The sequence below is a fragment of the Mirounga angustirostris genome, unplaced genomic scaffold (assembly GCF_029215605.1).
Source record: "Mirounga angustirostris isolate CCGP_5_RB_7025 unplaced genomic scaffold, mMirAng1.0.hap1 SCAF_4, whole genome shotgun sequence".
Classification (NCBI taxonomy): domain Eukaryota; kingdom Metazoa; phylum Chordata; class Mammalia; order Carnivora; family Phocidae; genus Mirounga; species Mirounga angustirostris.
The window spans coordinates 37,198,384-37,223,667 of record NW_026991712.1 but is presented as its reverse complement, the minus strand read 5'-3'; the positions used below and the strand labels follow the sequence as shown (position 1 = coordinate 37,223,667).

At 34.7% G+C, this 25,284-nt stretch overlaps 1 protein-coding gene and 1 non-coding gene across 16 annotated transcripts in view; one reads left to right on the top strand and one right to left on the bottom strand.

Moving 5' to 3' along the window:
- VPS13B (vacuolar protein sorting 13 homolog B) overlaps positions 1 to 25,284 on the top strand; it is a 768,399-nt gene that overhangs the window by 298,577 nt on the left and 444,538 nt on the right. For all 15 annotated transcript variants that reach the window (XR_010410572.1, XR_010410573.1, XM_064588058.1 and 12 more), the window contains one exon: positions 21,392 to 21,501. Coding sequence is in view for 13 of the 15 variants with exons in the window: in XM_064588058.1 (XP_064444128.1) it covers positions 21,392 to 21,501 (110 nt within the window). In the remaining 2 variants the exon portion in view is untranslated. The remainder of the gene's footprint in view (positions 1 to 21,391; positions 21,502 to 25,284) is intronic.
- On the bottom strand, positions 22,244 to 22,350 carry LOC123860634 (U6 spliceosomal RNA). Its single transcript, XR_006794761.1, has one exon. It is a non-coding gene; the product is annotated as a U6 spliceosomal RNA (small nuclear RNA).

Below are 25,284 nucleotides of genomic sequence, written 5' to 3'. Positions count from 1 at the left end.
AAGTTGAACAGCTTTTTGTGTGTGTATTGGCCATTTGTATGTCCATTTCACTTTCCCTTGTCTGCTGACTACCAAAGGAGACCCTCTGAAGACCTGTGAAGTTCTATGTCTATGCAGCTGTCTCCCCCGCCATGGTACTCTTTCTTGAGAATTCAAACCACTCTGATCTTCCTATACTCTCAGCACTGTCTCCTCTAACTGGGAAGAGTGCTAGGCTTTGGTTCCTCTTTCTGCACTCATATCCTGGAAGTTGTCTCAAGGACAGTTGTAGGGCTCACTGCTTTTGCTTTTCATATGCCAGGGTCACAGTCTTTTGTGCCTGATTTCCAGTGTCTTGCATATCTTTGTTTCATATATATATATATATATATGTATTAAAGATTTTATTTATTTATTTGACAGAGAGAGACACAGCGAGAGAGGGAACACAAGCAGGGGGAGTGGGAGAGGGAGAAGCAGGCTTCCTGGAGCAGGGAGCCCAATGCGGAGCTCGATCCCAGGACCCTGGGATCATGACCTGAGCCGAAGGCAGACGCTTAACGACTGAGCCACCCAGGCGCCCTGTTTCATATATATTTTCCAATATTTTGGTTGTTTCACACGGGAGGGTAAATCTGGACTTGTTACTCTATCTTGGAACTCTACATGGAACTCTTTCATCTTTAAACTGGAGAAAATGAGGCTCAGAGTGTGCCAAATTCAGATGAACTCTGCTGAGATTCCAATGAAGAATTCATGTCATCTCTCCATGTACCATCACCATCTGGGATGTTAAACATTTGTGCTTTGGCACTCCACTGGCTGGACTTGGCAGACTTAGGGGGGTTGGGAGGGTAGATGTATAATCAATTGGTTTACTATGTCAGGGGTTGTGGACATTGATTATGATTCACCTGGGAGTGGAGAACTTTATAAATGAAATCTGAATCTCTTCTATGACTACTGGCAAGAACTGAAAAATTCTCAATAATGAAAATCACATGTTTTTAAAAGAAATGGACCGAGGAATACTTGCTTCGTTTTAGTGATGTTGCATTTTCTCTTTATTTGTAATGGAAATATCTTTTCTTTCCAGGAATATTAAGAGACTTTGTGAGACAGGCTTTTTTTTTTTTTTAATTAAGGAGCTTCGAATATTAGGAAAGACTTAAAAATTCATATTTGTTCAAAAACACATTTATGTAAGAGCATGTCCTTGTTCTTAGTAATATACACTGACATATTCAGAGGTAAATGGGCAACATATATTCAGTGTATTCTCAAATGGGTCTTTAGAAGATTTTACACATGTGCACACATGTGCACACACACACACACAGAGATAGATGTGTCTATATGTGTAAAGGAATTGGGTCCAAATTCAGATAGTTCATAGATTTGGTTGAAGGATATTTTGGAGTTTCTTATAGTATTCTTGCAACATTGAATTTTGGAATTATATTAAACTAAAATTTTATATTTAGAAACTCATAATAACATGACCAGTTACTGACTCCCTAGGTGTGAAGTACATTTCTTTTGTTTTTGCCTGTTCAGCAGCCATTTTCCTCTTATCTGAAAAATACTCTTAAGCTATAAGACTCCAGTGGGATTGATTTCACAGGGTAGTGCTAGGACTGAACATGGAATCATGCTTGGAACTCCTAGTTTGTTTCTGATTTGATGTGATTGGTATGGCTGTGATCATATGAACCAGCCCAGTCCAAGGAGATTTATTTATAAGACTTGTATTGAAGTTCCTGGGAAAGAGAAATTACTGTTGTGTTTTCAAGTGAGTAGGTTATACTCTTGAACCTTATTGTGGCCATTTGCCACTGTTTATAAGAGTTTACATGAGAACAGTGAAACCAATTTAGAAGAAAGAGAAACAACAAATAAAACCTCAGTAAAAAGACTGTTGTTATATACATAAAGCCAGATGATTTTATTTTTTTTTTAAAGATTTTATTTATTTTTTGACAGAGACACAGTGAGAGAAGGAACACAAGCAGGGGGAGCGGGAGAGGGAGAAAGCAGGCTTCCCGAAGAGCAGGGAGCCCGATGCGGGGCTTGATCCCAGGACCCTGGGATCATGACCTGAGCAGAAAGCAGACACCTAATGACTGAGCCACCCAGGTGCCCCAAGCCAAATGATTTTAAAAGCTTGATTTTATCATCATTTGGTGCTTTGGACCATTCTCTTTAAAGTCCTGAAGAAAAAGAAGATCTTAATGTTTCTGTGTCCTGATTCTATCCTTCTGACCATTCTTTAATTTCCATATCAGATTTCTCCTTTCTTTGGGTGTTCTGTCATTTTTTTTTTAAAGATTTTTTTTATTTATTTGAGAGGGAGAATGAGAGAGAGAGAGCATGAGAGGGGGGAGGGTCAGAGGGAGAAGCAGACTCCCCACTGAGCAGGGTGTTCTGTCATTAACCGTCTCATTCCTAGAATAGTCTCTAGATTATTTTTTCTCTGTCCACAGTTTTAGCTATATTTATATATATACATATTACTTTCCTTGTTTGTTATATTGTATCATATTTAAATTCATTTCTATTTTTATTTTACATTATGGTTGTAATTTGATTAATAAAACTCCTTCCTTTCCTATAATTCAGTTGTAGTTCTAGCCCGAGAAATCCCACGAAAAAATATTAGCCTATATATTTTGACTACCAATAAATATCTTGACCTTGGTGTCCCATAGACATCCCATATTTCCCATTTCCCAAATTGCTATCTTCATCCTTTCCTTCAAACCCATTTCTTATTTTAGTCCATTTCATCGGTAATTATAACACTGTATTCTCTGAGTGGCTCAGGTAGTTCTTGTTCATAGCTTATATCTATTTAGTTATAAAACATTTTTACCTCTCAAATACGATATTTCTATCTGACTTTTACTGTCTCAGGTTATGCCTTTGTGGTTTATTCCCTGAATTTCTGATTAATTATAAAAGTAGTTTGGAATAGTAGTGTTTATCCATTTTATCTCTGTCCCTTCAGTTCGTAGTCCATGCTCCATTCGTTTTGATGTTTCTGAAATGCACAGTTGAGATTTCATTTCCTCCAGCTTTGAAAGTTGGCAATGGTATTTAACACTCTCAGAATAAAATATTAACTCCTTAAATGGGCATTCATGACCTACTCGTAGGCTCTACATTTCTTTAACTCTAGCCTTTTTAAGCTGCTTGGATCTTCCTAAATGTTACCAATCTCTCTATTATCCATGTTTCTAACAAGCTCATCTCTATTCCCAGAATGTCCTTTTTTACTTCTTCTCTGGTTGGCAGAATCCTATTTCTTTAGAACTCTACTCAGAAATCCCTTGTGCTGTGTAGCTTTCCTCTTATTTTGAGGCATGTATTCTTACTTTTTACATAGTTCTAAAACTGTTAATTTTCCCCCTTTTTATAATTGTTTATTCTCCCCCCTTTCCCACCCGATTTCTACAAGACTCCGGGACATCTCGAGAATGCTGTTTGTTCTGTTTATCTTTGCACTTTGAGACCCTAGCACAATCTCTTGTATATATTAGCTCTGTAAATGGTAGCTAAAGAATGGAAGAAAGGGAAGGGAGCGAAGCAGAGAGGGGTTTTGTTAAATTATATACATGAAGTAAAATGAAATAGACATTGATCTTAAATAGGCAAGTTAAGATCAGTTTAAGATACCTGGTTTCAGTCACATACATAGTCTTTGGGCAGGGAAATACAGAACACCTTGATCGATAATCCCACTAAACTATATGTGATTTCAGGGGAGAGGGTGTGATAATTCCCCAAAGAGGACTAGAGAACTTTTGCCAGAAGCAACAAAAAGAAGAGAGTCTTGAGCTCTGCACAAAGCAGAGCCTAAGAGAAAGGCTCATGTGCTTCTGTTATTAGGGATTATAGCCCCAGGATTAAGGTTATAAATCAGGAAAGGAGGGAGAGCTATATGGGAAGTATCTAGTTGTCTATAGTATTTCCCAGGATAATTCTTTCTGGAAGAAAACTTTTTCCAAAGGCTACCATATTGCACTGATAAAGGTTCCACTCCTCAGGGTGCTATCTTTGTTACTCTTCCAGCTGGTGCACGTATTTTTGGGCACTGAGTGAGGTACTGCACTGTTCCATATCTTAGGAGTCAGCTGGGAGGGAGGAGCCATGGGTCCAGAGGTGAGGGATGTATTAGATGGGCGCAAGTCTGGGCTCTGTTCGATTACCTTGTATGGAGTTGGTAGGAGCCCATGTGGGGCTGGTCCCCACTGCAACTGCTGGAATGAGAGACAGTTTAGACTCAAGTGAGAATTAGAGGTATCTAAGGGGAAAGGTATGCTGGAGAATAAAAAATAATAGCTATCTATTAAAATGAACACAGGAAGAGACTTACCATAAAACATTAGGAAATATGTATAGAATGTGATGCCAGTTATGATTTTAGGAAATACATTTGTTCTTGGATACCTGCTTCATGTGGCAACAGTGTAGACATGTTGAAACAGCTGGGGTTTAAATCCTCAAATATTAGGTGTCTCATCTACACCAAACTGTTAATACTGACTAAAAATATTTTCTTCTTTCTACGTTTTTGTTGACTGTAAAATATCTCTAATTATCATTTATTATTTATATAATCAGATAAAAGGCTTAACACAAAAATAGTGTCACATTGGAATACTGGAAACCAGGCCAGGAAACAGTTCTATTTATTATCAGTAATCAAACTGTGTCTTAAATTAAGTGGTATTTGGAGTATACTTTGATTTGAAGCATATTTTCAAGTAATTGCTTCTGGATGAAATGAAGTTACATTTTATAATAAGTGCTTGAAAGATTAAATATAATAATTTATCATGTGTTCATTCATTAAATTCCGTATTTTCTATGTCCCAAACACTGTCCTTAGCATTGGATATATGTAGACAGTAGAGATGGTCTCTGATCTCATGAGACTACATTCCATCTGAGGAGGTAGATAATGAGTAAACAAAAACTTACGTGATCATAAATGTTAAATAATAAGAAACCATGATACTGTGATGAAAAATACTGTGGAAAAACCTAATTTGATAGGTTGTTCAGAGACAGGCCTCCCTGCAGTTAACAAAGAGATAGTGACTGAAGGGACAGTGAAGAATTTGATGTGTTCAAGGATAGCTGGTGTATATTCACTATCAGGAGAGTCAGAGTTGTGATTGCAGAGAGGTGAGAGATTGGGCATGGCTTGTAGGTTATGTTGTTTAGACTTACTGCAGAGAGGGGGTTGGGAAGGCATTATTTAAGCAGAGAAATAACAAAATCTGCTTTATCACCTAAACACATGAAGTCTGTAGATGTTTAGATACACTGTTTTAAATTGTTACTGTAAAAGTAATTAAATCTTCACTAAGTAGAATGGAAAGTTAAAAAAAAATCTAGAAAGTAAAAGAAAAAATTAACTCATCACCCAATCACAAACCATTTAAAAACTTTTTACATGTGTTCTTCTAGTTTTATCGCAATTTATTTTACCTTTTATTAAATACTGCATTTAAAATTTATGTCATAAGAATGTTTCCATTATCACATAGTCTTCATAACCATGATTTTAAAGATTACACTATGTACTATTTTATCACTTGACTACATCAGAGTTTGCTTAACCATTCCTCATTTTTGGAGATATAGATTGTTTCAAATATATTCATTATAAATAACTATGTATGAAATTCTTAATATTAATTCCTTTATTTCCCTAGCATAGATTTCTGGAAATAGAAATAATTAGTTAAAAGGTACTAAGTTTTTATTACTAAATTCATATGCAAAACTGTAATTTAAACTACTACCAACAATATGTTACCAGAGTTTGGGAAACTTTTTCTTAAGGGCCTAAGTAGTGCATATTTTAGGCTTGTAGGCCATATGATGTCTCTAGCAAGTACTTAGTTCTCCTGTTTTAGTGCAAAAGCCGCCATAGATAATATGTAAATAAATGGGCATGGCTGTGTTCCAAAATACTTTACTTAAAAATTTTTACAAAAATATCTCATGTTCTGTTGATTGAAGCCTGAGCTATCAGTTATACCATATCCTTGCCAGTATTTGGATTTAAGCTTTTATTGTATGTCCAGGAATTATAGAATTAAATAAATTTTGCAAACTTTATAATACTTTTAAATCACATCACTCAAAGCTCTGTTTTTGTGTTTTAAAGTAATAAGGTAGTTTGAAATTCAGATGCTTTGTAATTGTGGTTGGTTTTAATAGCTATAGCAATAATTCATTAATTTTCCTTGTGTCCTGTATTTTTTATACTTGTTCCATATTAATCTTTGATGTTCCAGAAGACTCGAATCCTATTTAGACTACCCAGATGGTAATGACTTCTATAATACTCTTTTAATGGTTGAAGGATAGATTTGATTTAATACTGGAATACTGTTCAGAAACCAGAACTCTAATTTTGTTACTAATCCTCACAACCAGGTAAGCTTTGTAACCTTAAAACCTCTGTATAAGGCTTACTGTTGCCTGCTTTTCAAATTTACATGTATCTTTTTTTTTTCTTATTATTAGTTTCAGGGTTACAATTTAGTGATTCATCAGTTGTATATAACACCCAGTGCTCATTACATCAAGTACCCTCCTTAATGTCCATCATCTATTTACTCCATCCCCGCAACCACTTCCCTTCCAGCAACCCTCAGTTTGTTTCCTTGAGTTAAGAGTCTCTTATGGTTATGGTTTGCCTCCTTGTCTGTTTTCATTTTATTTTATTTTTCGTTCCCTTCTCCTGTGTTCATCTGTTTGTTTCATAAATTCCACGTGTGAGTGAAATCATATGGTATTTGTCTTTCTCTGATTTATTTCACTTAGCATAATACCCTCCAGTTCCATTCCCATCATTGCAGATGTCAAGATTTCATTCTTTTTTGATGGCTGAGTAATATTCCATTGTGTGTGTGTATGTGTTTTGTGTGTGTGTGTGTGTAAGTCTAAATAACATAACCTACAAGCCATGCCCAATCTCTCACCTCTCTGCAATCACAACTCTGACTCTCCTGATAGTGAATATACACCAGCTATCCTCACCATCTTCTTTATTCATTCATCTGTTGATAGACATCTGGGCTCTTTCCATAGTTTGGCTATTGTGGACATTGCTGCTATAAACATTGGGGTGCAGGTGCCCCTTCGAATCACTATGTTTGTATCCTTTGGGTAAATTCCTTATAGTGCAATTGCTGGGTCATAGGGTAGTTCTATTTTTTAACTTTTTGAGGAACCTCCATACTGATTTCCAGAGTAGCTGCACCAGCTTGCATTGCCACCAACAGTATAAGAGGGTTCCTCTTTCTCCGCATCCTCAGCAACATCTGTTGTTTCCTGAGTTGTTAATTTTATCCATTCTGACTGGTGTGAGGTGGTATCTTATTTTGGTTTTGATTTGTATTTCCTTGATGATGAGTGATGTTGAACATTTTTTCATGTGTCTGTTGGCCATTTGTATATCATCTTTGGAGAAATGTCTGTTCATGTTTTCTGCCAATTTCTTGACTGGATTTTTTGTTTTTTTGGGGGTGTTGAATTTGATAAGTTCTTTATAGATTTTGGATACTAGCCCTTTATCTGATATGTCACTTGCAAATATCTTCTCCCATTCTGTGGGTTACCTTTTAGTTTTGTTGACTGTTTCCTTTGCTTTTCCAAAGCTTATCCCGATGCAGTCCCAACAGTTCATTTTTGCTTTTGTTGCCCTTGCCTTTGGAGACGTGTCTAGCAGGAAGTTGCTGTAGCCAAGGTCGAAGAGATTGCTGCCTGTGTTCTCCTGTAGGGCAAATTTACGTGTATCTTAAAGTGTTTTATGCCTATATTACAGATGTAAAAACTGGAAAACTGTGGTCAGGTAGGATAAAGCATTGGCATGTTTCAGAGACCTGCTATTCTTTATGGTGTTCTACATGGTGTAAATAGAATAAGATTCTAAATAGCCATCAAGTGCTGTAGAAGTATATTTGGAAAATAGTAAGTAGGCTAAGTTAAAACATGCAGATTTATTTTTTGCCTCAGCCATCAGGTGCCCCCACACCCTCCCCAAGACAAGTCAAATTAGGGGGAAAAGTCGTTTTAGTCTCAGGTTACTTAGTGAAGACAAATATTGGGGAGTTTTTATTTGGTTGGTTTTGATACATACAGGAAAACAATTTACTAAAATTTTTTTTTTATTGTTGGGACTTGGTGATCCTAGGGCTCTTGTATTAAAAAAGCAGCTTGAATTTCTGAGAAATTGAAAGAAATAACTTGGCTGGAAAAGGATGACTGATGGAATGGAGGGCCGTATCTTGGACTTAGAAACGCTAGAAATTTATCATATGATTTATGCAATGAGATTTTAGATGAAATGAGAAGTAATGATGTTAAGTGCCCAGAAAATACATGCTTATCTGGTCTTGATCAAAAAAGCATTGCTTTTAATTTCCAAGTTAAGATTTATTATTATAAATAAAAATTTTAGTGTTCAAGGATTTCATAATTAAATCAAAATGTACACTCTGTCTCATAGCTAGTCTGTTGAGTGCTACCATGATTTCAAGAGTGCTTTCCAACTTCTACTGGTAAATGGAATTTAAAAACTACTGACACTAATCTGGTGTAGATGACTCTGAAGATTCTTCCAGTTCATTTTAAAAAGGGGTTTATTTATTTGGGAAAAAGAGAGAACAGGAGAGCACATGAGCAGAGGGGTGGGGCAGAAGGAGAGAAGCAAGACTCCCTGCTGAGTTTGGACCCCAATGCAGGACTTGATCTCAGGAACCTGAGATCATGACCTGAGCCAAAACCGAAGAGTTAGATGCTTAACCCATTGACCCACCCAGATGCCCCCAAAACAAGTATTTGTTTATTAAACTTCTTGCTAGAGTCTATAAAAAGAAATACAACAATATGATCTTTCACTCTGTTTTCTTAAAATTTAAGCCAGATGTGGATAACTTCCTATAATCAGCCAAATTAAAATGCTAAATCAGCATAATATATATTAAGTATTTAGAATTAAACATGATCAGAGATATCTGTTGGCTTTAAATTATTAAACCATACTAATACTCTTTTATTCCAAGTTATATCTCAATTCATATTTTATGCATCATTAACTCAAAAGGTAATTATCATGTTGTTTATATTGGCTTTATAATGCTCATAACCTCAAGCTATTTATTATATGCTAATACAATTAAGATATATGTTGGAGTTTTGGGTCTGTTTATAAAAGAGATGAAGAAATATTTAAAATTAATAAAACTATCATAATACTGGACAATAGAAAAGATTTTACTGAGGTGTATGAGTGAATTGATGATAAATTTTATTATTATATCTTGATTTATAATCTATAGTTTGATTATATTGTCCTATAAGACTCAGTTCAGTTTAAATTGGTTTTAAAATTTAAAAGTTCAGAAGAATTGGTTTTAAAAGTTACTGTTTAGTTATAGGATTGTAGATTTCTTCATACTGATTTGGTGCAGGATAACTGTGATGGAATTCTACATGATGAAAATCCTGTATAAAGAACAGTGACAAATTGCAGATAAATAAAAGAGAGACTTTTATGAGATCTGATAATTTTCCAAACGGTTTTTACTTGTGGTGAATGAAATTTTGGCTTTTGTTTCTTCTATGAACCAAAGTTTTCATTGAAATTCACAACTGACCCAGAAAAATGTTGGTGTAGTTTATTGGTTTTAGAATATAAATCATATAATAATTTATTATTAATCATGAAGTGATGTTTGTTCTATCTTGGTTTGTATACAGCATGGTTCATGGAGTTGCACATCTTTTTCAATAGTGTATTACTTGTCTATTGCCCCACATATATTCAGACATACCAATATTTTATGTTTAAATAAACATGTATGTTATATATTTTATGTTTAAACCTACATACACATGTGTGTAATACCTGAAATTTCTGTGCAGTATACTTGTGTCTGCACTTTGCTTTTTTCACTTTATTTTATTTTTTAAGTTTTTATTTTAATCACCCAGTACTTATCATGGCAAGTGTCCTCCTCAGTCCCATCACCTATTTAACCCATCCCCCACCCACCTCCCCTCTGGTCACCATCAGTTTGTTCTCTATAGTTGTGAGTCTTTTTCTTGGTTTCTCTCACTCTCTTTTGTCCTTTGCTTTTTTGTTTCTTAAATTCTACATGTAAGTGAAATCATATGTTGTTTTTCTCTGACTGACTTATTTCGCTTAGCATTATACTCTCTAGCTCCATCTGTGTCATTGCCACATGGTAAGATTTCATTCTTTTTTGTGGCTCAATAATATTCCATTGTGTATATATGTACCACATTTTCTTTATCTATTCATCAACCGGTGGACACAGGCTGCTTGCAAGTCTGGGCTATTGTAAATAATGCTGCTATAAACAGGGGTACATGTATCCCTTTGAATTAATGTTTTTGTGTTCTTTGGGCAAATATTCAGTAGTGCAATTACTGGATCACAGGGTAGGTTTTATTTTTAACCTTTTGAGGAACCTCCATACTGCTTTCCACAGTGGCTGCACCAGTTTGCGTTCCCATGAACAGTGAGGGAAGGTTCCTTTTTCTCTGCATCCTCGCCAATATTTATCATTTCTTGTGGTGTTGATTTTAGCCATTCTGACAGGTATGAGGTAGTATCATTATACTTTTGATTTGCCTTTCCCTGATTATAAGTGATGATGAGCATCTTTTCATGTGTCTGTTGGCCATCTGGATGTCTTCTTTGGAGAAGTAACTGTTCATATCCTTTTCCCATTTTTAATTGGATTATTTGTTTTTTGAGTGTTGAGTTTTTAAAGTTCTTTATATATTTTGGATTCTAACTCTTTATCAGATACATCATTTGCAAATATCTTCTCCCATTCTGTAGGCTCCCTTCTAGTTTTATTGTTTCCTTCGCTGTGCAGAATCTTTTTATTTTGTGGTCCCAATAGTTTATTTTTGCTTTTGTTTCCCTTACCTCAGGATACATATCTAGAAAATTGTTGCTATGGCTGATGTCAGAGAAATTAGTGTCTGTGCTCTCTTCTAGGAGTTTTATGGTTTCAGGTCTCACATTTAGGTCTTTAATCCATTTTGAATTTATTTTTGTGTATGGTGTAAGAAAGTGGTCCAGTTTCCTTCTTCTGCATGTAGCTGTCCAGTTTTGCCAACACCATTTTCTGAATAGACGGTCTTTTTTCCATTGGATATTCTTTCCTGCTTTGTCAAAGATTAATTGACCATGTAATTGTGGGTTTTCTTCTGGATTTTCTCCATTAATCTGTGTTTATTTTTGTGCCAGTACCATACTGTTTTGATTACTGCAGCTTTGTAATATAACTTGAGGTCTGGAATTGTGATGCCTCCAGCTTTGCTTTTTTTTTCTAAGGTTGTTTTGGCTATTTAGGGTCTTCTGTGGCTCCACACAAATTTTAGGATTATTTGTTCTAGTTCTGTGAAAAATGCTCTTGGTATTTTTATATTATATACACACACATATATATTGTCTATAATTATCTTTATGGTTTTAGAGTTTTATGTCTTGAATGTGTAGAGGAGAAAACTTTGAAATATCACAAATCATTAATTGCTGACACAGTTTGAGATTACTATTAAATCTCATTTGTGCATTCTTTGCCAATTGAGAAATAAGACACACGAATCAGATAGAAGACCAGTTTTGAACTTAATGTCTAATAAAATTGATTAACACTTGATCTGGAGAGAATGAAAAAGAACAGTAGGAAAAATGAAAACACACACACAGTCTTAATGAAATCCAGTTCTACCTTCTCCGTACCTGATCTGGACTGAAGAAAAACATGCAACAGGATCAGCTGACTCACTTTGAATTTATGGTGAAGGAATACGGATAGCTTCCTCATGTTTAAAGTGATAGCACATGTCACTGTTTCACACATTAGGCTGTTGCCTAAAGCACTCATATCCTCCCCTGCCATCCTTGTTCTGAAATGATGACATTCTCATTTACTGGGAAAGCTGAATTGAGTTGGTGGCTGAAATGAGCTCTGTATTCTCAGTGTTGTACTTGGCCAGAGAATGGAAAGATCAGTGGTGGTAGAAAGTCTTAATGGTGGAAGCTAATTTGAATCAAAGGGTGCACAATATTTGGATAAATGGAAAGAAGAAAGTACATATATACATAAATAAGTGCTTAATATTTTTATATAATGTGAATTGGGCTTAATAGTAAAATTGGCAAGTTTAGAGGACAGTGACAGAATCTACGATAAACTGAAAAAGTAAGACAAAATGCATTATTACACTATTTTACTTCCAAGTTAGCACCATCTTGTTCTTTCTGCTCTTTGGGCATATATTTTAGTTCTTTGTGTAATTCGAACCCCACATTGCATTGTTATTATTCCTACTCCAAATAGTAATGAGTGTTTTAAAGGAGATTTAAAGAGATATATATATATATATATATGCATGCGTGTCTATATATAAATATAACTGTAACTGTATGTATAAATAAAAATAACATATTTTTTCAGTGGTCCTCTTTATTTACATACTTAGTCTTTCTGGTGTTCTTTATTCCTTTTCTAGAATTAAATTTCTATCTGGTATATTTCCTTTCATTCTAAAGCACTTTTCTTAATTTCTAGTAGTGCACATTTTTAGGAGACAAATTGTTTTTGTTGTTTTGTCTTCATTTTTAAAGCATGTTTTCAGCAGGTATATAAATCTAGGTTGTCTTTTCTTATTTCGGCATTTTAAGGATACCATTCTATTGTCTTTGCATCGCCATTATTTCTGATGAGGAGTTATCCTCATCATAGTTCCCTTATATTTTTTTTTTTCCTGAGTGACTTCAAATTTTTTTGTCTTTGGTTTCCTGCAGTTTGATCGTGAGGTGTCTAGATCTGTTTTTCTTTTCAATTATTCCTCTTGGAGTTTGCTTAGTTTTTTTTAATCTGTCAGTTGATATTGTTTATGAGTTTTGAAAAGAAATTTTCAAAGAATTCTTCACCTCCAGTATTATATTTTAAATTCTAATATTTCCATTTGTCTCTTTTATTTATTTATTTATTTGAGAGAGAGAGAGAGAGAGAGAGAGAGAGAAACAGCATGAGAGGGGATAGGGTCAGAGGGAGAAGCAGGCTCCCCGCTGAGCCGGGAGCCCGATGTGGGACTCGATCCCAGGACTCCGGGATCATGACCTGAGCCGAAGGCAGTCGCTTAACCAACTGAGCCACCCAGGCGCCCCCATTTGTCTCTTTTTAATAGTTTCTTTCTCTCTACTGCAGTTCCCCTTTAGTTCATGCATACTATCCACCTTTTTCACTGTATTCTTTACCATGCTTATCAGAGTTGTTTTAAAGTCCTAGATAATTCCAGTATTTATGCTACCTTTTGAATTTGGGCTATTGACTGTTTTCTTTTTTGATAATGAGTTATTTCTTTTTCTTTTACTGTGCTTCATATTTTTTTAAATGAATGTCAAATGTTGTGTATAAAAAGAATAATAGTGCCTATGGTAGAAAAATGTTTATGCCCATAAAAGAACATGCCTCTTATGTCATGTAATTAGTGTAGTTGAGTTGGGTCTGGTTTTTGCTTTATTATTTTTTCTTTCCTCTTTATTTTTTAATTTTTATTATTGAAGTATAGTTGACATACATTGTTATTTACAGGTGCATAACATAGTGGTTCAACAATTGTGTACATTATGGAATGCTTACCATGTTAAGTGCAGTTACCATCTGTCACCATATAACATTACCTAAATAATATTGACTATATTCTCTATGCTCTATGTTCTTTGTTTTTATTCTGTAGTTGAGCTGGGTCTGGTTCTTGCTTATATTGAATTCACTGTAGGCTTCACATTTTTTGAGAGCAGGATCAGAATCTTTCTTTCAATATGGTTTGTGATTTTTCTCTCAGTTCTTCTTACCTGTGCGCAGACCTGACATGCCTTGTTCACTTGTCCTTACAGGGGGATCTATCTTAGTTCCTCTTTTCTTCTCCTAGTCACAGATAGACCTGGTTGGTGCTTACTGAAAAGTTCAGAATGACTGTGGGATTTTCTTTAGTTCTCCTTCTCTGCTCTCAGAAGTCATCAGGCTCCATGTGCCTGAATGTTAGTGTGGTCTTCCTCATTTCTCCTGTCCTGTGCCCTGCCATTCTCATGAGTATTTGGTGGACATTTGTTGAAAAGAGATGTCAGGTGGGGGACACTCCTCTTCTGTCTAGTATTCTCAGGGATTCTAAATTGTCATGCCAGTCCCCAAACTCATCTTTAAACATTTATTAAAATCTCTTGTTTTCTTAACAACTTGTTTCTTTTCCTGTTTCTTTTTCTATTCCTATTCCTATTGTCTGAAAGCCACTATTCATTCCTTCCTGCCTATGGCCTTTCACTTTTATGATTTTTGTTCATTAGGTTTTTTTGCAAACCCTGCTGTCTGATGAATGTTGAAAAGCTTTGATAGGTTGAAAAGCATTATATGGCTTGTTTTGTTATGATGGGGTAGAATTCTCCTGTGATTTTCTGTATCCTACGGGAAGGCATGATAATTGTTAATTAAGTAACGTGAGCTACCCTACTCACATACCTAAAAGTCTTATGATTCAGTTACACTAAACTTGACAGTTACCTTGGATAAAGTTACCAGTGGTTGGCAGCTCATCCCTGCTCTGTCATTTCTTGCCTGTGATTACTCTATCTTGCCTTTATTCTCCACCCATGTTTTTGATTCTTTCTTTTTTGTTTACTTAACAGGCTGAAATTCTTGAAATTATTCTTAAGAATAAGAGTAGCAAATAATTTCTTAAGAGCTGTACAAATCTAAAATGCCTTTAATTTACTATAGCTACATACTAGAAAAATAGTGAGTTTTAGCCACTGACGCTTAGATGAAGATGAATATGTCTGTGTTTTTTGTCTCATTTATTGGTTTAGCATAAAATGCAGGGTACTTGTCCCCTTTTATACCTTGACATTTTACAAGACCATCTCATTGGCTGACAGTTTCTGTAGCTGACAAGAAGCATATATATTTAATTGTAATCCTGTGCACCTTTGGGGTCTCTGTTTTTTCATTCTCATTCTTCAGCTTAGGATGTAACTGAAATGACAGTGGTGCCTTGGCTTAACTAATTTGTGAAGGCTGAGTGGAATGTGCATAAATGAGCCATTTTGGCAGTGAGCAGAGAAATAAAACACACTTTTCTGATTAGTTGTCTCCCAGGCTAAAATTAAACAGAATAATATATTGCCAAATTTTAGTGATTTATGGGAAATCTGTTCTGAGTAAACTCAGGATCAGACTAGTTGCGCACTTACATGTCGGAACTTGTGTGTTATTTTTAAAGGCGAGGTCTCGTGAATTGAGTATAATATGAAAATATCCCTTTAAACTTAAAAGAACTTTATAATTTCAACTAAATTGATTTTAAATTAATAGATTATTCTCTTTTATCACCTCTTTAACATTCACAGAGGTCCATCCTGGCTATGTGTCTGTCATTCAGTCATCTCTGATATAATGTAATCATATAACTTTTATGAAATCATTTGCTGAAGTATTTTTTTAACTTCTTCTTTATAATAAAATAAGGCTTTTAAGGTTAGTTTTCACATGAAAATATTTATTTGGTACATTTGTTTTCCTTTTCTTTTCTATAAAATCTCAGTTAAAAAGGAATGCTGCTAATTCACTGAGAAAGTTTTTTGAAAAATTCACTCAACACATTTAATTTTTGACACATCTGAAAGGACTTTTAAAATAACTTGCCCAATATGGAGAATGTCTGTAATTTCTAATTTACTTTTGTCCTTTGAAGTTCGCATACTATTAAATTTATAAACTGCTTTGTTTATATAGGATTTGTGGATGTATTTTTCATCATAATTTGAAAAAAGTTTGTGTTTATCCTGAGAACATGTATGTAGTGAGTTTTGTCTGCATGGCTATGAAAAAGGGTGAGATTTCTTTCTTTGCATCTCTTGATAGAATCTCTGTGATGCACATCACATTGTGGTTGATGCTAATAAATAATAAAAATGATTTCTTTCCCTAAAAAAAAGTAAAAATTAAAAAAAAGATTGTATGTGCCTTGTACTTGAAGTGCATAATATTAGAACAAAACTTATCCTGATATATTCGTTTAAAAAAAATAAATGTAATTTCTTTGTTTTCTTCATTATCTTTTAAACAGAACACTCTGCATACAAAAGAGTATATATAACATACATGTAAATTTTGAAGTAAAATCATATACTCAATTCCATTTATTTATTTATTTATTTATTTATTAATTATTATGTTATGTTAACCACCATACATTACATCATTAATTTTTGATGTAGTGTTCCATGATTCATTGTTTTTCGTATAACACCCAGTGCTCCATTCAGTACATGCCCTCTTTAATACCCATCACCAGGCTAACCCATCCCCCCACCCCCCTCCCCTCTAGAACCCTCAGTTTGTTTTTCAGAGTCCATAGTCTCTCATGGTTCGTCTCCCCTTCTGATTTACCCCCCTTCATTTCTCCCTTCCTACTATCTTCTTCTTTTTTTTTTTTTTAACATATAATGTATTATTTGTTTCAGAGGTACAGGTCTGTGATTCAGCAGTCTTACAGAATTCACAGTGCTCACCATTTATTTTTTCCTAAGAAGCTGATTGTCAATTTTTTTGTGCTTTTAATCCCCAGGTGATCATTCTTGTTGTTTGGGGTGCTTTTTTTAATCTTCTTTTCCCTTCAGTGTTTGTAGCTTCTTTCCACTTTGTTTAATAAAATATGTTTATGTTTATTTTTTTAAGTTTTTATTTAATTTCCAGTTAACATACAGTTTAATATTAGTTTTAGGTGTACAATTTAGTGTTTCAACAATTCCATACAACACCCAGTGCTCATCACAGGTGACCCCTTAATCCCATCACCTATTTTACCCATCCCTTCACCCACCTCCCCTCTGGTAACCATCAATTTGTTTTCTATAGTTAAGAGTCTGTTTCTTGGTTTGCCTCTCTTTTTTCCCTTATGCTCATTTGTTTCTCAAATTCCACATGTGAGTTTAATTGTATGGCATTTGTCTTTCTCGGACTTATTTCACTTAGCATAATGCTGTCTAGCAAATGGCAAGATTTCATTCCTTTTTATGGCTGAGTAATATTCCATTGTGTGCATATCTTCTTTATCCATCAGTCAGTGGACATTTGGGCTGTTTCCATCATTTGGCTATTGTAGATAATGCTGCTATAAACTTTGGGGTCCCTGTATCCCTTCAAATTAGTATTTTTGTATCCTTTGGGTAAACACCTAGTAGTGCAATTGCTGGGTCATATAGTAGTTTGTTCTATTTTTAACTTTTTGAGGATCCTTCATACTGTTTTCCAGAGTGGCTGTACCCGTTTGCATTCCCACCAACAGTTCCAGGAGGCTTCCCTTTCTCCGCATCCTCACCAACACCTGTTATTTCTTGTGTTGTTTAGTTATTCTCACAGGTGTTAGGTGATATCTGATTGTAGTTTTGAAATCATTTATTTTTAATTATACATTTTAGTTTTATTGGGCTTCTTGGGTTTGAGGCTTACTGTCTTTCAACAATTTTGTAAAATTCTCAGCTGTTATGTTTTTAACAATATTGCCTCTTCCCCAATTTTTGGTATCTCCCTCTGGACATGTTTGATCTTCTTACTCAGTGCTCATATCTCTTAACCTCATTTTAATAATCGTTTTTCATTTTTCTCTTTCAGATGCATTCTAAATGAGCTCGTGCACTTCCCCCATTTCACTTTTTTTTTCTCTTCAACTATAGCTGATCTGCTGTTTAGCCTGCCCAATGAGTTTTTTACACCAATAATTAACTATGTCATCTTTATCATTTCCATTTTTCTTTAAAAGATGTTCGTTCCTGATGCTTTCTCATTGTTTGATACTCTGCATGATACCATACTTTTGTATTTTAAACAGTTTATACATAGGTGTTTATTTTCTATATTCAAATATCTCCAGTACTTGAAAGTCTAAATTGTTGGTTGCTTTTTCTGACTCTCTCACAGTGGCTTGCTTTCTGTAGTGCTTGCTGATTTTTTGTTAAGAGAACCATTCACAGATCATAATTTGTGGTAGTTACATGACAGTGAATTGGAGACTTTTCAAACAAAATTTTTAAAATTTACGACTTTTCTTGCTCTTTCTTGGTCACTTTAGAGCAAAATTTATTGAGGTCTTACTATGGAAAATGATATTTGGCCAACTTTAATTCTGTCCTGCTCACATCTCACGTTCCTCTTATATATATCTACTCTCAAAATTGTTATATCATGTTTGATTAATCAGTGCATCTGTTTTTCAGAATTTATGTATTTCTGTTTATAAATATTATTCATGGTACAGTCACGTTGTATGCTACAATTAGTTATCATTTCCTTTATAGCATGTGTTTTTCCTGTATTTAATAATTGTATTTTATTGCTCTTCCGGGGGCGCCTGGGTGGCTTAGTTGGTTAAGCATTCAACTCTTGATTTCGGCTCAGGTCATGATCTCAGGATCGTGAGATGGAGACCTGCATCCAGCTCTGTGCTGAGCATGGAGCCTGCTTGGGGTCCTTGTTCTCCCTCTCCCTCTGCCCCTTCCTCTGCTCTCTGTCTCTCTCAAAAATAAATAATAAATGTATCTTAAATATTGTTATTACATTTTTCACGTACCTGTAACTAATTTACTGTTGTCATTTTGGGGATTCCTGTCACTTTTCTCCTGTGTTAGATCTTTTGTCTCTTAGACCCCACGTTCTTCTTTCTTGTTGCAATTGCATTTTGTGGAACACATTTCTTACTGTTAAATATGTATTAATTTGTGGTGTCTTTAATATTTATGTAATATTAATTATAAAACAAATTATATTACAGTGGGCTTATGTGGCAGGAAACACTGCATAGTAATTTAAACCTAATTTCATTCTTTATATGGAATTTAGGAAAAGTCTTTTAGCTTTTAAGATTGAATTATATATTCTTGAATTTAAATAAAAAATTTAAACTCTCCATTTAAATGTATGTAATTAATTTCTTTAAAATTAAAAGATTTTAGGGGCGCCTGGGTGGCTCATTCGTTAAGTGTCTGCCTTCAGCTCAGGTCATGGTCCCAGGGTTCTGGGATTGAGCCCCACATCGGGCTCCCTGCTCCGCGGGAAGCCTGCTTCTCCCTCTCCCACTCCCCCAGCTTGTGTTCCCTCTCTTGCTGTGTCTCTCTCTATCAAATAAATAAATAAAATCTTAAAATAAAATAAAATAAAATAAAATTAAAAGATTTTAATAATTTTTATGCGTTATGGCAAATACATATATGTATATCAGATTGCATCTTCTAATTGACTTCAGTTATGACTCCCCCTTTCTAGTCATCTGTATTTAGCTTGTCCTCTTCATTCCTTCCTGAGATGTATTTGAGTGAGTCATTGCTCAGGAGCACATGCATTGTTACATGGAAGTGGATGGGATTGCTTTTGCCTCAGAATGCTGTGCAAGAGTCTACACTGGAGATTCAGAAGCGCTGGAAGGTGGAAGATGAATACACATGACAATTTTTGATTGTTTGAAAATTCTGTGCAAAAGTTTTTAAAACGGGATATTTCTCTTGCTTACTCCCCTCCATCTTTCTATCTCTATCTCTGTGTGGTTCACTTTTCATAGGAGTTGGTACTAATAGTAATTGTATTGTTTAGATAATCTGCAGTATTACAGAACCAATGGGCTTTTGCACCTAATCAGAGAACTCATCTACTCTTTATTATGTCTCTCTATTCCTACCATATGGCCGTTACTTTTCTAGCTACTGGGAGATATAGTTGAGAACTACATTGAAAAATACCTCTTACTTGATACTCCATATACCCCAATAGAGCTAATAATATTTTATCAAGAAATATATGTAGAAACAAAAATGTATTTATGGAATGCACAGAACCTGCACATAAATTATGAATGGGATATTAAGCTTTGGTTAAGTCTGATGTGAGTTGGCTTTTTATCAGAGGGGGACTAAAATACTTTCCTAGAATGGAATTGCAACTTGTTACACTTCAGCTTTGTGTTTTATGTCAGAATGTTAGCCTGTGTTTCATCTAGGCAGTTGAACATCTTGCTTCTGAATGTTTAAAGCTGTAATTTGCAGTGATTTATTGAATGGTTATAATAATCCTTCCTTTCACATTGTGAATTAAGTTTGTAATATAAACAAAAAAAGGAGATAATATTCTGTTCTCATGACCAATATAGAAATTGCTTTTTGCCTAAAAAATAAAGCTGCTTATTATTAAAGACATATTCACTTAAAAAATTTTTTTATTTAAATTCAATTTAGTTAACATATACTGTATTATTAGTTTCAGGGATAGAATGCAGTGATTCATGGGTTGCATATAATATGCAGTGCTCATTACATCAAGTGCCTTCCATAATGCCCATCACCCAGTTACCCCATCCCCCACGCCCTTCACCTCCAGCAACCCTGTTTGTTTCCTGTAGTTAAGAGTCTTTCATGGTTAGCCTCCATCTCTGTTTTTATCTTATTTTATTTTTCCTTCCCTTCCCCTATGTTCCATCTGTTTTGCTTCTTAAATTCCACATATGAGTGAAATCATATGGTAGACATACTCACTTTTAATGAGATAATTCATTTTCCATAAAATTCATTATTTAAAGTGCATAATTTAATGGTTTTTAGTATATTTGCAAGGTAGTGCAACAATCACCATTTTCTAATTCTGGAACATTTTAATCACTCCCCAAAGAACCGCATATCTGTTATCAGTTACTTTCCATTCTTTCCTCCCTGCAAGCACTGGCATCCGCTAATCCCACCTTTTTTCTCTGTGGTTTTTGCCTGTTCTAGCCATTTCATGTAAGTGGAATCATCCAATATGTGCTTTTCTGTGACTGGCTTCTTTCACTTAACATGTGTTCAAAGTGGTGTAGCATGAATCTGTACTTTAGTCCTTGTGATGGACAAATAATTTTCCATTATATGGCTATACCACATTTTGCTTATCCATTCAGCCATTCATGGACATTTGTGTCATTTCCATCTTTTGCTATTATGAATCCTGCTTTGAAAAGTTGGGTACAAGCTTTTGAGTGGGCATATGATTTTTAGTTCTCTTGGTACATACCTAGGAATAAAACTGTTGGGTCATTTTGTGACTGTATTTTTACTTCTTGAGGAAATGCCAAAGTGTTTCTGAAAGTATTTGCATCATTTTATGCTCCCACAAGCAGTATATGAGGGCTTGAATTCCTCCACATCTTTGTCTACCCTTGTTAATTTGTCTTTTTATTATAGCTGTCCTACTTGGTGTGAAGTGATATAAAGCTTACTATTTTGTATAAGAAATTAACACAATTTTAAAATCTTGATTTTTAGGTGCTGTACTTCTTTGTAGTGTACAAGGAGTAGCAGTTAATATTGATCCAGTCTTATACACCTGGCTCATTTATCAGCCGCAGAAACGAACCAGTAGACATATGCAGCAGGTGAGAAATTTTATAATTTATTCTCTTAATGAATAAATCTTTTTCTCAGTCATTTGTTAGAGTTACGTATTGTTTGAATTGATTTTTTTGATGGATGTACCACAATTCCTTTGTCCTCCACTCTACCCCTTTCAAGCAATTCTATTCCTTCATTTCTAAACAGTAATTACAGCTCAAATAGAGTTTCATTGACTATTGAGGTGGATTTCTGTGCAATTGCTGGTAAAGCAGAAACACTGGAGAGACTAGTTTAGGTGGTCCTATTTTACTGACTTGTTTTGGATGTTTGTTCTGAGTGTTTGATGCATAAGAATTGTGTAGTAAATGTTAGCTTTTGTTTTTATTATCTCTGTATTTCCTCTTCATCTTTAGGTTTACTCAACAAGTATTCAGAGTGCCAAACCCCTGGATTGGGATGGTTGGTATAAAAGAGTTGGGATATATGCTTATTTAAAAGGGTATAAATTACAGAGTAAAAAGTAGCTAATTGTAGTTTCTGGAGTGCGTAAATTCTCTATCTCACGATGCTTAAATGGAATTCTTACAGACAGGTTTTATTATTCCCATTTTAAAAATGAAGAAACTGATGCTTATTGGCATTTACCTACCTATTGTCACATGTAGTAAATGGCAGAACTTAAATGTTTTTCAGGCCAAATGTATGCTACCTTGCATTGCATTTTCCCATTGACTTAATTGTAATTTTATAGTACTCTAATTGGAATAACTTTGTATCTTTTTTTTTAATATAAAACATTTCATGAGTTTGCCTGTCATCCTTGCTTAGGGGTCATGCTAATCTTCTCTGTATTGTTCCAGTTTTAGATTATGTGCTGCCAAAGGGAGTGCTGCATCTTTTTTCTGAAGTAACTTAAAGCTAGTTGATAGAAAAATACACAATTTTATAATTAAATAAGACAATAAAAAATTGACAGTGACAGAATATTTCAACCCATGCCTCAAGAAGCATCTTTTAAAGGATTTTCTTCACCCTGTCTTAATTTCATTTGAAACTAGAGCTTCCATTTCCCAGTTTCATTCTTCTTTTTTATCAAATAGTTAGAGACCATGAGACACTGTGCTAGATACTGGGGCTACAGAAATAAAAGTTAATTTTTAGCATATCCCTCCCTCTAGAGGTACTTACTGTATTTAAGAATATGAAGGAATATAGTAATGCCATTTTTAGAAATTGCTATGTTAGATCCACACAGGATTATGTGGAAAAAGATAAAGAAGAATAGTTCTCACAGGCAGGTGAGGTTATTAAAAGGAGAAATTAAGACAGTTGAGCTGAGTATTATAGGAGTAAACCAGACCAGGAAGTTTGCTGTAAACTGAACTGTGTGAGCAGAGAAAAAAAAAAAAAAAAACAAAACGCATTAACTTGGTAAGAAAGGGACCTTCAGTGTTTCCAGACTAGAGCCAATTGTTTGTATAGAGGCTGGTAGGAATTGGAAGCCAGTTCATAAAAGATTTTTTTTTGTAATACAGAATGTTTGTGACTTCATCCTGAAGGGTAAAGAACTGTAGGAACTTGATATAAAGAGATTTGAATTTTAGGAAGTTTAATCTAACAGAATGTTGAATAAAACTAAAGATGAGGAGGAAATACAGAGATAATAAAAATGAAAGCGAACATTTACTATGCAGTTCTTCTGCATCAGATACTCAGAATGAACATCTAGGCACTCTGAGGGCAAATAGGCCATTAAAAAATAGGACCACCTAAACTAGTCTCTCCAGTGTCTCTGCTTTACCAGCAATTGCATAGAAATCCATCTTAATAGTCAATGACACTAATTTCAGGGAGCATTTGAGAAATATTTTAGGTGTAAGTTCTTTTAATTGAGTAGTAATTGACATGTTAGTTGTCAGGTGTACAACATAATGATTTTTTTTTTTAAAGATTTTATTTATTTATTGACAGAGAGAGAGGGAGAGACAGTAAGAGAGGGAACACAAGCAGGGGAGTGGGAGAGGGAGAAGCAGGCTTCCCGCCGAGCAGAGAGCCCGATGTGGGGCTTGATCCCAGGACCTTGGGATCATGACCTGAGCCGAAGGCAGACGCTTAATGACTGAGCCACCCAGGCGCCCCAACATAATGATTTGATACTTGTGTATATTGTGAAATTATCACCACAATAAGTAGTTAACATCCATCACTACAGACAGTTCCAAATTTTTTTCCTTGTGATGAGAACTTTTAAGATCTCCCTTAGCAACTTCTAAATATACAATATGGTACTATTAACTATAGTCATATTGCTGTACATTACATCTCATGACGGAAGTTTGTACCTTTTCACCCCATTCACTTCCACTGCCCCCATGAGGTTTTTTTTTTTAATATACCATATATAAGTGAAATCATATGACATTTTTCTTTCTCTGGCTTATTTCACTTAGCCTAGTTGTCTTATTAGGTCCATACATGTTGTCACAAATGAGAAGACTTCCTTTTTTTTTTATGGCTGAATAATATCCTGTTGTATTGTAAATTCTCATTGGTTATTTTATAAATGATGCAGTTATGTCCAGTACACTAGAGATATCTCTGAAGGTCAAATAATATTCCAGCATCTTTTTTTTTTGTTGTTCTAGCATCTTAAGTAGATTGATTCATTTGATTGATACCTTTAAAGATTTTGATATTTAATTTTATTTTTATTAATTATTTTATAACTTTAAAATTAAATGTAAATATATATTTAAAAATGTTTTTCTAAGTTCAAAAATAATAGTTTTATTTAAAAGTAAAAGTAATAAATACCCATAATCCTACTCATGCAGAGTTACAAATAATATTGGGATAAATATCTTCGTAGCTAAATCTTTGAGTTTTTTTAAGTATTCACTTAGAATATATTTTTGAAAGTGTAATTAATAGTTAAAGGCATGTATTGAGGGGCCTGGGTGGCTCAGTCAGTTTAGTGCCTGCCTTTGGCTTAGGTCATGATCTTGGGTTCCTGGGATCAAGCCCCACATTGGGCTCCATGCATAGCAGGAATGGGCAGGTGGCTAGCAGTTAGAGGGATTTTAGCCTTATCTGTAATATTTCATTGGTCTCTTTAAAAAAAAAAGGAAATATGATAAAAATGTAAATAGCCAATAACTATTGGATGTAATGAGAATGTGGATGTTTTTTTCTTTATAATTTCCTATACTTTTACATTTATTAAATTAATAAAGGGAGAATTTTATAGGAAGAGCAACAAAAGCTTTTAGGTATTTTGAGCTCATGGGATATTGATGCGTCAGGATAGGAGAAATCTGGGGCTAGCACACAACTGATATTTGAGGGACTATCTAGTACCAGAAGGTAGAAGAATATTAGTAGAAAAATGGAAGGTTGCTAAAAATAAATATTGTTTATTTTTATATTTTTGACTGGGATAGCCATATTTCCAGAAAAGTGGAAGAAATCAAATCATCTTACTCTCTATCCAGTATCTCTTCATGCCTGACATGTAGTATCTATATTAACAATCATTCAGCGGGTGCGTAGGTGGCTCAGTCGTTAAGGTCTGCCTTCGGCTCAGGTCATGATCCCAGGGTCCTGGGATCAAGTCCCACATCGGGCTCCCTGCTCCGCGGGAAGCCTGCTTCTCCCTCTCCCACTCCCCCTGCTTGTGTTCCTGCTCGCACTATGTCTCTCTCTGTCAAAAAAATAAATAAAAAAAAAATCTTAAAAAAAAACAAAAAAACAATCATTCAGCAAATATTTATGGAGAGTCTTTTGGACACCATTGTAGGTATTTGGAATATGGTTCTATAGAAGAC